Below are 12850 nucleotides of genomic sequence, written 5' to 3'. Positions count from 1 at the left end.
CAGAAAGAAATCAGAAAAGATTCAAGGTGACATTATTCTGAGTGTATAAATATATCATAGATTTAGTGTAGAGAGGGTTTTTAACTTGATTCATTGCATGAGAAATACAAAATGTTTCATTTTAATATTCAAAAAACAATAGGTTGTTATACTTGTACATATTTGCAAATCATTTCTGTGATGAATAATAGTTATGAAAATGAGGATAAACATGCATTTACATGTGTATTAAAATGGAAAAATGCACTCAATGAATGCTTATTTATAAACAACAGAGTTATGGAAGATACAATGATTAGTCATGAACAAACAAGTATGGTATTTAATTAATACAGTTACTTGCGCATGATGTTAAAAATAAATGGTCATACAATTTGGTGTTCTACAACAGTAGACTAAAATCAAAATGGAGAAATGAAGGAACATATATCAGTGTTGCTGGATGTTTAAATAACAACACAAGTATAATTATTCAAATTTCAGGTACATGTGAAACATACACATGTATTGCAACAATCTAGGAATTCAAAAATCTTGTTGTATAAACTAAACAGTACAATTTGAAATTTTGACAGCGGTTTTCCATTTCAGTACCGTATAAAAAAACATCAAAATGGAGAAATGAAGGAACATATATTAGTGTTGCTGGATGTTTAAATAACAACACAAGTATAATTATTCAAATGTCAGGTACATGTGAAACATACACATGTATTGCAACAATCTAGGAATTCAAAAATCTTGTTGTATAAACTAAACAGTACAATTTGAAATTTTGACAGCGGTTCTCCATTTCAGTACCGTATAAAAAAAAATCAAAATGGAAAAATGAAGGAACATATATCAGTGTTGCTGGATGTTTAAATAACAAGTATAATTACTCAAATTTCAGGTACATGTGAAACATACACATGTATTGCAACAATCTAGGAATTCAAAAATCTTGTTGTATAAACTAAACAGTACAATTTGAAATTTTGACAGCAGTTTTCCATTTCAGTACCGTATAAAAAAAAATCAAAATGGAGAAATGAAGGAACATATATCAGTGTTGCTGGATGTTTAAATAACAACACAAGTATAATTATTCAAATTTCAGGTACATGTGAAACATACACATGTATTGCAACAATCTAGGAATTCAAAAATCTTGTTGTATAAACTAAACAGTACCATTTGAAATTTTGACAGCGGTTTTCCATTTCAGTACCGTATAAAAAAAAATCAAAATGGAGAATTTTCCATTTCAGTACTGTATAAAAAAAATCAAAATGGAGAAATGAAGGAACATATATCAGTGTTGCTGGATGTTTAAATAACAACACAAGTATAATTATTCAAATTTCAGGTACATGTGAAACATACACATGTATTGCAACAATCTAGGAATTCAAAAATCTTGTTGTATAAACTAAACAGTACAATGTGAAATTTTGACAGCGGTTTTCCATTTCAGTACCGTATAAAAAAAAAAATCAAAATGGAGAAATGAAGGAACATATATCAGTGTTGCTGGATGTTTAAATAACAACACAAGTATAATTATTCAAATTTCAGGTACATGTGAAACATACACATGTATTGCAACAATCTAGGAATTCAAAAATCTTAAACTAAACAGTACAATTTGAAATTTTGACAGCGGTTTTCCATTTCAGTACCGTATATAACTGTTTATTCTTCGTGACCATCGTCTATCTCCACCCTGAAATAAATTTTAGATATCTTAGGAAATTCTTGTTGATAATGAGAAAAGGTTAAACCTATACAAATATATATCTGTGTTTTGCATTTTACAGAATTGAGAATTAACTATACATCAAAATACTTACACGTCTGTGATTTCATTACAGGAAGTTATGGCTGTTAGGTTTTTTCCTGGGCAGAATTTCTGGTTGGGAAAGATATGTTTCATCAGCGTTGCACTTATGTTGTAAATCTGGTTGTTAAGCATGATGGACATATTATCTCTAAAAATAAAAAAGATAGAATTGCATTACTCTCCTGAGCATTAGCTACTTAGAAAGTGGATTCAAGGAAGGAGGGGGTGAGGATTTGCACAAACTGAAATCTATATTTTGAACAATTTTGAATTTTCTTTATGCTAAGATGCTTGTACACAAGTTTTATTTTTCCTGGTTCGTTGGTTCCTGAGAAGAAGATTGTAACGGTATTTCCAATGTATTCATTTGTTAAAATTTGACAACCCATTGTGGTTCAAACCCTACCCCTAGGGATTATGATTTGATGAACTTTGAATCTACACTAGACCAGGATGGTTCATGGTACTTGTAATGTATTCATTTGTTAAAATGTGATCTCATTGTGGCCCAAATTCTACCCCTGGGGTCATGATTTGAACAAACTTTGAATTAACATTTCACTAGGATGGTTCCATATGGTACATGTTTTATTCTACATTACACTGGGCCGCCGCAGGGATTTTCCACTGCCCTGTGTAGGGCCGAATATGGGCCCCATTCCCTTATCCTTACGTCGTGGGTTCGAATCCCACTGTGGGACGTTGAGACTGGTCCTTCGGATGAGACCATATAAACCGTGTCGCAGTAGGTGCTGGCACGAAAAAGATCCCTCACTGCTCAAAGGCCTGAGCATAGGACAAAATTTGTAGCCCTCCACCGGCAAGTGGTGGCGTCTCCATATGAGTGAAAAATTCTCGAGAGGGACGTTAAACAACATACAATCAATCAATCTAAATCCATAATAGAAATGTACTACTTCTTAAACTGTTGATTTTAGAAATATTTCTTACTAGGAATGGCATATATTGTAAGAATTTTCTGCAATATATCTGAAATTTATATATGTACCATCTGAAACTGAATTGACACATTAGTAAAATAAATGAAATATTGTACATCCCCTTGCAAACTATCGTAGTCTTCATTGATCTGTGAAAAGTTTTTTAAAACAGATATGAGAAATACAATTGAACACGATTGAAAATATATGTGTTTACAGCTACTAACCTACTCTTTTTTTTTAGATCAATTCCTGACCTCACATTTTTATGAAGAAAATTAGAATCACAAATTAGGAATAACTGAGAGCATACTCAATTTATGTTATGAAATTGTAGGACAGGAGCATACTTGTTGACTGCAGGAAGTATGTTCTTGTTACTGTGTCATTAATATAATAAAAAATTATCATTATGAAATTATATTTAGAAGAAGGAAATAAAATGCAACAAATTGTCTCCTGTAGAGTCATTTTCAGAGTAACAAGCCTGCTGAAAATGTCAGTAAGAATTAATAAAGGATTTTATCAAATTAGCAATGCAAGAGACACGTGAGCATCGATGTGTTGAATTTAAATGTATTTCCATGCCATTTAAGGTCATTGGCAAGGCAGGATTTCAGGATGAAAAAAATTTCATGGGTTTTTTTTTCAGTTATCAAAAGTCATTGAGAGTGATCTCCTGAATTGAATTATCTAAGGTGTTTATAATGTCAAAACTTGATACTCTGTGACCGGGTAATTTCGTAGCTATCTTGATGCTATCTAAAAAGGCTAAAATAAAAGTTTGGTTCGGGTCCATTTTCAGTGGGTCTGTACGCAAGTGCAAACAAACTCATTTTTATTTTAGGTTTATGATAAATGAATACAGAATGATTAATGAAGAAAATTAATTAATGTATCTGCCACTTATTGTTAATAATTTATAAATTAAATACCTGAACAGCTGTGGAGGGTGTGGAATTCAGAGAACATCGTCCTCCGTATTGATCAACTTTTAATGCTGTTATCTTAATATTGGTGCCATCCTGAAAGGGACCAAGGGACGTCTTGTCCCCCCAGAATTTGACATCAATGTTACCCGAAGTATCAGCTATTGTATAAATCTTTCGAGATGACTGTGGGGTCTCAATGATTCTCGTCGACTGTAAAAAGGAGAAAAAAATTTGTAATTAAAACTTATCTTCACATTGTGAAACAACTGGCATATGGGCCACATTGCTCACCTGAATGCATTAGCAGCTGAAGTTAGAAACAAGAGGTCCATGGGCCACATTGCTCACCTGAGCAGTAAGTCTATGATAAAGTAGAAATTGGTTTATTACTGTAAAGTTTAAATCCAAAGGTAGTCCCATGACCAATAATGGGTTTGCTATTCTTAAGAAAATGATTTTTAAAGAATATTCCTATATATCTCTCTGTAAAATTTTGGTCGGCCATTTTGGCCCCCCCCCCATCACCCACGAGGATCATGATTTGAACAAACTTGAATCTACACTACCTGAGCATGCTTCCATATAATTATTATGAATTATGGCTTTGTCATTCTTGTGAAGAAGATGTTTTAAGAATTTTCCTGTGTATTTCTGAGTAAAAGTTTGGTTGGTCATTTTGCCCCCCTCCCTTCCCCCAGGAATCATGATTTGAACAAATTTGAATCTACACCACCTAAGCATGCTTCCATTTAAATATGATGAATTATGGCTTTGCTAATCTCGAGAAGAAAATTTTTAAAGAATTTTCCTATATATTTCTAACAGGTGCTGGTTTGGTACAGAAAGCTTAGTTTTCTATTATATAATAACACAAAGAATCCATCTTTCTTAAACCAAAACTGTGATCACCAATTCAAACCCCTTTTTTAGTTATTATCGGCAACTGGCAACATAAACCCCACATGTAATACTGGCCATAAAATTACACGCTTTGTCAATCAAAAGAAAAAGTACATATCGAAACAACTCAGCACTTCCGGTTTGGCAAATGGGATATAATACACAAGATCTCATTGGCTACTGTACTCTCAGTAGTTTTCCATGCAATTGTATAAGACATAAAAGAAACCCATATTATTATTTAGGCGCAAATTTGAAAATCTATATTGTTTGAAGTTTGTGACAAATGATTTGTAAGATGACAACGTTTGGGTAAATTTTAAGATGATTGAAAAATTATTTTATGCAAAATTATTTTGCTAAAGATCCTCTCTACACTAGTGCAAAATGTACCAGTTGCCAATGAGATCTCTTGTATTATATAGCAGTTGCCAAGCCGGAAGTGTTGTGCTGTTTAGATAAGTCATAGGGGACTAATTTTGATCAGATAAGCATTTTTAAGCCTTTGGCTCTGACAGGTGAACTAAACATTTCATTATAATTCAACTTAATTTTAAAATAATTTAAAAGTTATTTTATGTAAAATTATTTTGCTTTACCTTTTCCACAATTCCTTGGAGGGATACCCTCTCATTCCTCTTCTTAGTCTTGATTGTCGCAATATCGACAATGTCAGGGTTTAGAAACTTAGTAATGTCCTCCTGACTTATGTCATCTGTTGTGTCCATTATCTGTTGTTATGAGGAAATGACAAAAAAATGAAAGATATTGATAATTGGAACATGTTTATAACCAGAGGTCTCTGTCGAGACTGAAACTTAACTGGTTTGTATTTATAGCACAGGGTTCAAAATTAACTCATGTCTGTAAGTCCAAGACTAGTAAAAATTGTGTCGGACTAGCAGATTTTGTAAGGCACTAGTCCGTACGGACTAGTGCAAATCCAGAAATAAGTCTTGAATTGGTTCATATTTTATTAATTTTATTTCCGAGTCTGTTAGATGTTTGAAAATAAATGAGAAACGCAACCGCGATAAAGCGTTTTCTACATTGTGATCAATAGAAAAAGACGTGACCATGTAAAGTTGAAAACCCTCTTTCTTTCACCACATGCTTTCAACTGATGTGTGGACACATATTTCATTGAATTAATTGATAAAATTTTAAGATTTGTATTATTCTTTTTACATACTATAGGGCGGACTAGTGGAATAATTTGCGGACTAGTGGAAGCTAGAAGTCACTAGTCCGAGCGGACTAGTGCTAAAAAAAAGCTAATTTGAACCCTGTGGAATGGAATAGGAAATGAGCAGTTTGAAGTTTAAACTCTTCAACAGGTATAATAAATAGTATAAATATTTTATTATATTTTGTTTGAATAATTATCGTACTGTAGAGGAATCTGTGAGGGAGATGAAACCATCTTCTTTTTGACTATATTTTCTGACGATGATGGATTTCTGAACAGATTCCTTAAATTTCTGAATTAGTTTTTCTGGTAGGAAAACATCATGAATTTGACTATAGTTTGTCGACTTCGCTAGTACTCCTGTCACTCCGTATATTTCCCCCGTCGATTTAGTTCTGACGTCTGTGTTTTCAAGAATAAAAATTTTCTGAATTGCTCCATTTTTATCCTGTAATAGAAACATATTGTAGTACAAGAGTTCCATGTAGGCCTTTAAACTTATTTTTCAAGTTGCACATATGGTAAAAAACATTGTATAGATAGATTTATATGTACATAAAATTATCAAAAAAGATAATAACTTTTAATTACCTCATTAAAAAGTATAATAATTTATAAGTGACTTTTCCGATTTTATGTTTAAGGACAGGTAATTCAGGTGTGAAACATGACCAACTTAGTGCTGATTTATGAGTTATCATTTATAAGAATGACATATAGGCTGCTTCAGCATTGGAATTGTTATATACACAAAAGGGTTCCTTACATTGTTTTGTACACAAAAAGTTTTGACTTAGAGAAAGAAAATGCCTTCACTCTACCTGAAATGAATGGGGATCAGACTATATTCAATGACTCTTTGACAATTATTATGAAGAAGAAAATTTAATGTCATGTTTTTTGTGTTCCTGCTTTTTTCTTCCTAGCTGTGTAAATCTATACATTTTTACAAGTAAATGCAACAATTGATCATCTTATTTGTGTTACTAAGCATGAAGGGGAATGACCGAGTATAAAAATTTAAATAGGTTGAACTGAGAAGGAGGGTAGATTTCACTTTTTATTTCAATTAAAAATTTTAATTATATGCAGTAAACCGGTGTCTGCAACTATACAGTTAATAAATTTAACATTGGTGCTAAATTTTAAAACCACTGGATTCTTCTGAGAGAAAAGAAACACTTAGGAAATGCTAAAAACTGCCTTGTGTGTAAACAGTTAGATACCCCGAGCCTGCTGTAAACAAGTTTCAGCAGTGAGTTATCGTTCATAACACCGATCCTTAGCGGCAGTTGAAAGGCCTATTCCATGGGCCTTATATGTCACGTAAGTATCCTGTAACAGCTTTCCAACAATTGAATTAGATTTGTGTTTTAAACAAAACGCCATAAAATTCAAAATTTTGAAGGGGGCACCATTGAAGCTTGGTTATGAAAATCATAATCATACACTTAGGACCAAAATAAACAATTAGAGGCCCACGGGCCTTATAGGTCACATGAGTATCATGTTACAACTTTCCAGTGATTGTATTTGGTTCGTGTTTTAATCCAAAAGCCATGAAATTCACAAATTTTGAAGGAGGCACCATTGCTTATCAAAGGGAAGATTTCAAAGCATTAATCTATTTTTAGTCAAAGTAACCCCTTGGTACCCCCAACCCAGCAGCCCTGAAAATATCTATTTTGAAAGAGACCCCTTTCTTCATTATAAGGCCAGCATTTATTTTTATGTTTAGGTTTAGTTATGAACATGAGAAAAAAAAAGTCCAGAAGGAGAAGGAAATAATTTTTTTTTTTTTTTTGATAATCAATTATTAACATTTGTACATTCTTTTTTTATGCTATTCTAATAGGCTCCTTACCACCTGGACACATAATGGTTACAAATAGGAAAGTAGAACATTAAATTGCTTATTTCATCATCTGCCAGTTTGGGCCAGTTATATAAATTTTGTGATGTTGTTCAAAATATATTTTAAAAAATCAATTCTTTAAAAGTCTTTCAATATATCTTCATTTGTTAAATATGTGTTAGGTGAATGTGTAGACATTGTTCTAAACTTTACTTGATGCCTAAAATTATAATTCCTATCATAGAACAGACAGGGAGTATTGGGAAGTAGGGTGAACATTTTTTCAATTAAGTGTAAAATAATTTTTCTAGCTGATACAAATGATACTACATGCCTGTATATATTTGTATATTCTTGCCACCTTTTAATAGTTGAATTTTTCTTATTTTTTCAGGTTATTGTTTATTTCTTCCTAAAATGGACTTAACTTCTCCCATAGTTTTATTCATTACATCTGATGCATAAGCAACCCTTTTCTGAAGAATGATGCTTAGACTGTAAGCTATAACAGAGACCTAAACTGTAACAATGTCGCTGGCAATATGCAATAGCTACCACGGGCAGTTTAAAACCTGGGGGAGGAAAATAATTTACATACAGATACTATTGAAACAAATACATAATTATCTCACCAGCATGTCATTGTGCAGCAAAGTCGTCAGTATTTAATTTGTCCTTTGAACAGGTGAAACGTTTTGAATGGCACTCGTATCGAATTTTACACTAAACCATGCTATCTTTTCAGTAAGATCTAGCTTTAATTATTCACCCACCGTTTCATCTTAAAACCGGAAGTGCAAGTTTGTCAATTTGAAATCTCGCTCCCGAATCAAATTTGACATGGAGAAGAATTTTTTTTTTTTAAATTCGAAACCTTGAGCAGAGGGTTTGTTAAACTGAAAATAAAATAAATCCTGGCCTTAAATATGTAATTAGATCATTAGTAAATTAACCAGGAGCAAAGGATAAGATGTTCAAAGAATTCATGCATTTCACTATATAGTTCTCAGAGCTCCACCCTAAAACAAGAACCCCTGACCCTGGGCTATAAAATTCACAATTTTGGTAGAGGCACTCTTGCTCATCATAACTATGTACTTAGTTAGTTTATTTAATACCCAGGAGCTATTTAATACCCAGGAGCAGAGAAGAAGATTTTCAAAGAATTTATGTATTTTCACTATATAATCAATAGAGCCCCACCCTAACACCAGAACCCCCGACCCTGGGGCCATATAAAAAATTCACAATTTTGGTAGAAGCACTCTTGCTCATCATAACTATGTACTCAGTTGGTTTATTTGATACCCAGGAGCAGAGAACAAGATTTTCAAAGAAATAATGCATTTTCACTACCTACTTAAGCTATTTAGCCCTGCCCTAGCACTAGAACCCCTTACCCCAGGGCCATGAATTTCACAGTTTTAGTAGTCTAGAGGAGTCATTGCTGATTACAATCATGCAAACAGTTTTACTGCTTGATGTCCAGGAGTAAAGTAGAAGATTTTTAAAGATTGCATTAATTTTAGTGGTTTTGGTGCCACCCCTCAGGCCCCAGGGGGGCAGGGATCGTAAAATTCACAATTTTTGTTCCCCTTTACCCATAGATACTTTGTGTCAAATTTGGTTGAAATTGGTTCAGTGGTTGCAGAGAAGAAGCTGAAAATGTTCAAATGTTAATGCACAACGGACGACGTTCAACGACGGAGGAAAACAGTTAGCAATAGGTCACCTGAGTTTACCGACCCAATTAAATCGCACCGACTGAAAAGATTTTTTAAATAAGAAGATTCAATAATTTTTTTTATTGTTAACCAAGTTTCATAAAATACAATTTCATCAAAATCAGTTTTTAGCAGCACGGCCGAGGCACTCTTGGTCATCATTACTATCGACTTAGTTTATGTAATACCCAGAAGCAGAGAAGAAGATTCTCAAAGAATTAATTCATTTTCAATAAATGATCAATAGGGCCCCGCCCTAACACCTGAACCCCTGACCCTGGGACTATAATTTTCACAATTTTGGAAAAGGCACTCTTGCTCATCCTAATTAAGGTACAAATTTGAAATAATTAATCCAGAAACAGTGCACTTTTTTGTGTGCAATAAATATACAGTTTTTTCAATGGTTGGCACTGTAGCTCTCTGTACTATAAAATATATATTTTGTATTTTTTCAGAGAGCTACAGTTCTGCAGGTACTATTTGTCTAGCACTGCTATACTTTAAATCTCTGAAGAATTTTAATGGTATCATATTTATATTGTATTCAGTTTGATTAAGTTAAGTTTTGGGCAAAACATGACAACCTGCATCTATATGACCTAGTTTTGATGTGTGTGGAAAAAATTTTGTATTGAAATATGGCAATCTAATTAAAATTAGATGTTAGATCCGCTCGCATACTCGCTACACTAACATCTAACAACATCCCATAGAGGGTCACGTCAGAGTTCAAACTCGATCAACCAATCAAATCGTCGCCTGCAAAATCATCGTATATTGTGGAAGCGAAAAAGTCTAGAGGTGTTCTGAACTTGACCTCTGACGTGACCCTCTATGGGATGTTGTTAGATGTTAGTGTAGCGAGTATGTGAGTGGATCTAACATCTAATTTTAATTAGATTGGAAATATGGATAACATTGGTTAATTTTGGCCCCACCCTACTCCCAGGGGTCATGATTTGAACAAACTTGAATCTACACTACCTGAGGATGATTCCACGAGAGTGTCATCTTTCCTGGCCCAGTGGTTCTTGAGAAGATTTTTTAAAAATGCCATTAATTTTTCTCTAATTCATAAAAATCTCCTCTTGGAAAAGGGTGTGACCCTTTATTTGAAGAAATTTGAATCCCCTTAACCCAAGGATACTTTGTAGCAAGTTTGGTTGAAATTAGCCCAGCGGTTCTTGAGAAGAAGTTGAAAATGTGAAAACTTGACAATGACGACAAAGACAGACGACTTACAAATTTTGATCAGAATAGCTTACTTGAGCTTTCGTCTCAGGTGAGCTAAAAACAAAGGGTCCATGGGCCACCTGAGCTTTGACCATTCTGTTCTTTACTAGATTTCCCCCTTTTAATACATATTGCAACCTGACCCTACCCCACTGATCATGATTTAGACATTTTGAAATCTACAATATCCCAGGATGCTTCAATGTGCACATAAATTTCAGCTTTTCTGGCCCAGTGGTTCTTGAGAAGAAGATTTTCGAAGATTTTTCCAATCCTATATATTTCTATGTAAAACTTTGATTCCCCATTGTGACCCTGCCCTACCCCCGGGGGTCCTGATTTGTACAATTTAGAATCTACACTATCCTAGGATGCTTGCACATAAGTTTCAGCTTTTCTTGCCAAGTGGTTTTTGAGAAGAAGATTTTCAAAGATTTTTCCTATATATTTCTATGTAACAATTGGATTCACCATTGTGGCCCCACCCTAACCCTGGGGGTCATGATTTGAACAATTTAGAATCTACACAGTCACTTCCCCAGGATGCTTTGATTTTGACATTTAGGATGCTTACACATAAGTTTCAGCTTTTCTTGCCCAGTGGTTCTTGAGAAGAAGATTTTCATAGAATTTTCCCATATATTTCTATGTAAAACTTTGATTCCTCATTGTGGTCATGATTTGAAAAATTTATAATTTACACTACCTTAGGATGCTTCCACATAAGTTGCGTAATACATTTTCTTACATCGAGATCGAGGCTGTAAATGAAAGCTAAACTAGCATTGTTCTTGTGACCTATTACATTTACACCTGGGACTGAATTAGGTAGAAAACGTATCAAAGAAAAAAAAAGAGGAGCTGATTTAAAAAATGAAAAATTTCCACAGAAGGAATTCAATCACAGGTGGGGAAAGCAGTAAATCTAGTACTACCGATTGTCCCGGCTATCTGAAAAAGTTTTCCATAACTCTGCTGTATAACTAATTTGCAGGGATTTATCTAGCCATTTTGTTTTACTACTGTTTTATTCAGGCCTAGAAAAAAAATATGTTTGTTTCCACTTTCAGGCTGAAAAAATATAGGGTAGGTAGGTAGGCAAATTTTTTTTTTTAACTTCTTTAATCAAAACGTGTGTAGAAGTAACATTAATGACAAAAGAAATGGTGTTTTCAAGCATTTCTATGACTTAAACTTAAAATAGAAAGGTGACTCAAACTTCTTAATGTCTTGAAAAGCTTGCAAAGTTGGAGACTATAATTCCCTGGGGGAAATCTTGCACTTCATGATGGGACAAAAGCATTAAAAAATTTTTTAGGGTCGGCACTATAAATTAGGGTCGGTCGGGAAAGCGGAAACAAACATATTTTTTTTCTAGGCCTCATGTTAATTTTTATTTAATTTATAAGGCTTTTAAAATAGTATTGATCTTTTTTTGTTAATTAAAAATGATACAACAACTTGAAACAAAAAATACCAGAGAAATACTAGGAAGAGAACGTTTCGAGGTATTATATGTCAGATTTAATCAAATGGATTACTTAGAGGTTTTAATTAGGAATCCCTGATAAACTTGTTGCAATATTGGTTTAAATTGGCCAAGTGGCTCTGAACAGGTCCAGTCCAAAGACTATTTCTACCTACGTAGGTAGTAATAGCTACGTAGGTATTTAAAGCTACCCAAAGTAGCTATTTTTACCTACTTTCTGCTTTACTTGAATTTTGCAGCCAAATGCAGGAACGGCGCAACACTTTCTTTTCTGTCTTTCTTTCTTTCTTTTATCAATTTAATCGGTCATTTCACGTGTTGCACGTGCTCGCTCTTGCGAGAGGTCTTCCGTCTGATTTTGAAGAATGATAATGAAAAATCTTGAAGAAAATGTTCTTTAAAAAAAATTTGGACATACGAAAGATCGAACCCAGGTCGCTCGAATAAGAGTAGAAAGCGCTAACATTTCGGCCATTGAAAACACAGCTTCTAATGTTACAGCTGAACACTTCTCATAAATAGGCACTGTCGGACGGGTATATAAACCGTTCGCTTTCGTTACACCCGATTGCACACTCGAAACTTGTGGCCGACATGTAGTACTCCTATCGTGGTCTTAGATTTTTTGCGTTTATTTCTTGTTTTTATGTGCATTTTCTGTTTGTAAATAATGTATTGACCTGCATTTTCCATGATACTTTTGTCCTGTTTCGGAAAAAATGCGTAAAATTTGATAATTTCATCGAGATTGAGTAGCACGCT

The 12850-nt window shown here is 33.7% G+C and overlaps 1 protein-coding gene across 1 annotated transcript; it reads right to left on the bottom strand.

The window, feature by feature from the left end:
- Positions 1-2704: 2704 nt before the first annotated feature.
- On the bottom strand, positions 2705-10002 carry LOC134283795 (uncharacterized). The gene is made up of 6 exons (XM_062766270.1): positions 8272-10002; positions 5987-6232; positions 5195-5326; positions 3699-3905; positions 2832-2912; positions 2705-2713 (listed from the first exon to the last, which is right to left on the bottom strand). The coding sequence occupies exons 1-6, from the start codon at positions 8275-8277 to the stop codon at positions 2705-2707; spliced, it is 681 nt and encodes a 226-aa protein (XP_062622254.1). The 5' UTR covers positions 8278-10002.
- Between the last annotated feature and the right edge of the window lie 2848 nt (positions 10003-12850).

This window comes from Saccostrea cucullata, unplaced genomic scaffold (genome assembly GCF_032062105.1).
Source record: "Saccostrea cucullata isolate Sc308-1 unplaced genomic scaffold, CSIRO_AGI_Scuc_v1 ctg8777, whole genome shotgun sequence".
In the NCBI taxonomy this organism is placed as follows: domain Eukaryota; kingdom Metazoa; phylum Mollusca; class Bivalvia; order Ostreida; family Ostreidae; genus Saccostrea; species Saccostrea cuccullata.
The sequence above is the reverse complement of the archived record's forward strand: the minus strand, read 5'-3'. Positions and strand labels throughout refer to the sequence as shown.

Excerpts from the sequence above, each read along its gene's own strand:
- LOC134283795 (XM_062766270.1), bottom strand. Across the intron at positions 3,906-5,194 it reads TCCAAGGAATTGTGGAAAAG|TCGACGAGAATCATTGAGAC; the intron begins GTAAAGCAAAAT and ends TCCTTTTTACAG. Across the intron at positions 2,913-3,698 it reads CACCCTCCACAGCTGTTCAG|ATCAATGAAGACTACGATAG; the intron begins GTATTTAATTTA and ends AACTTTTCACAG.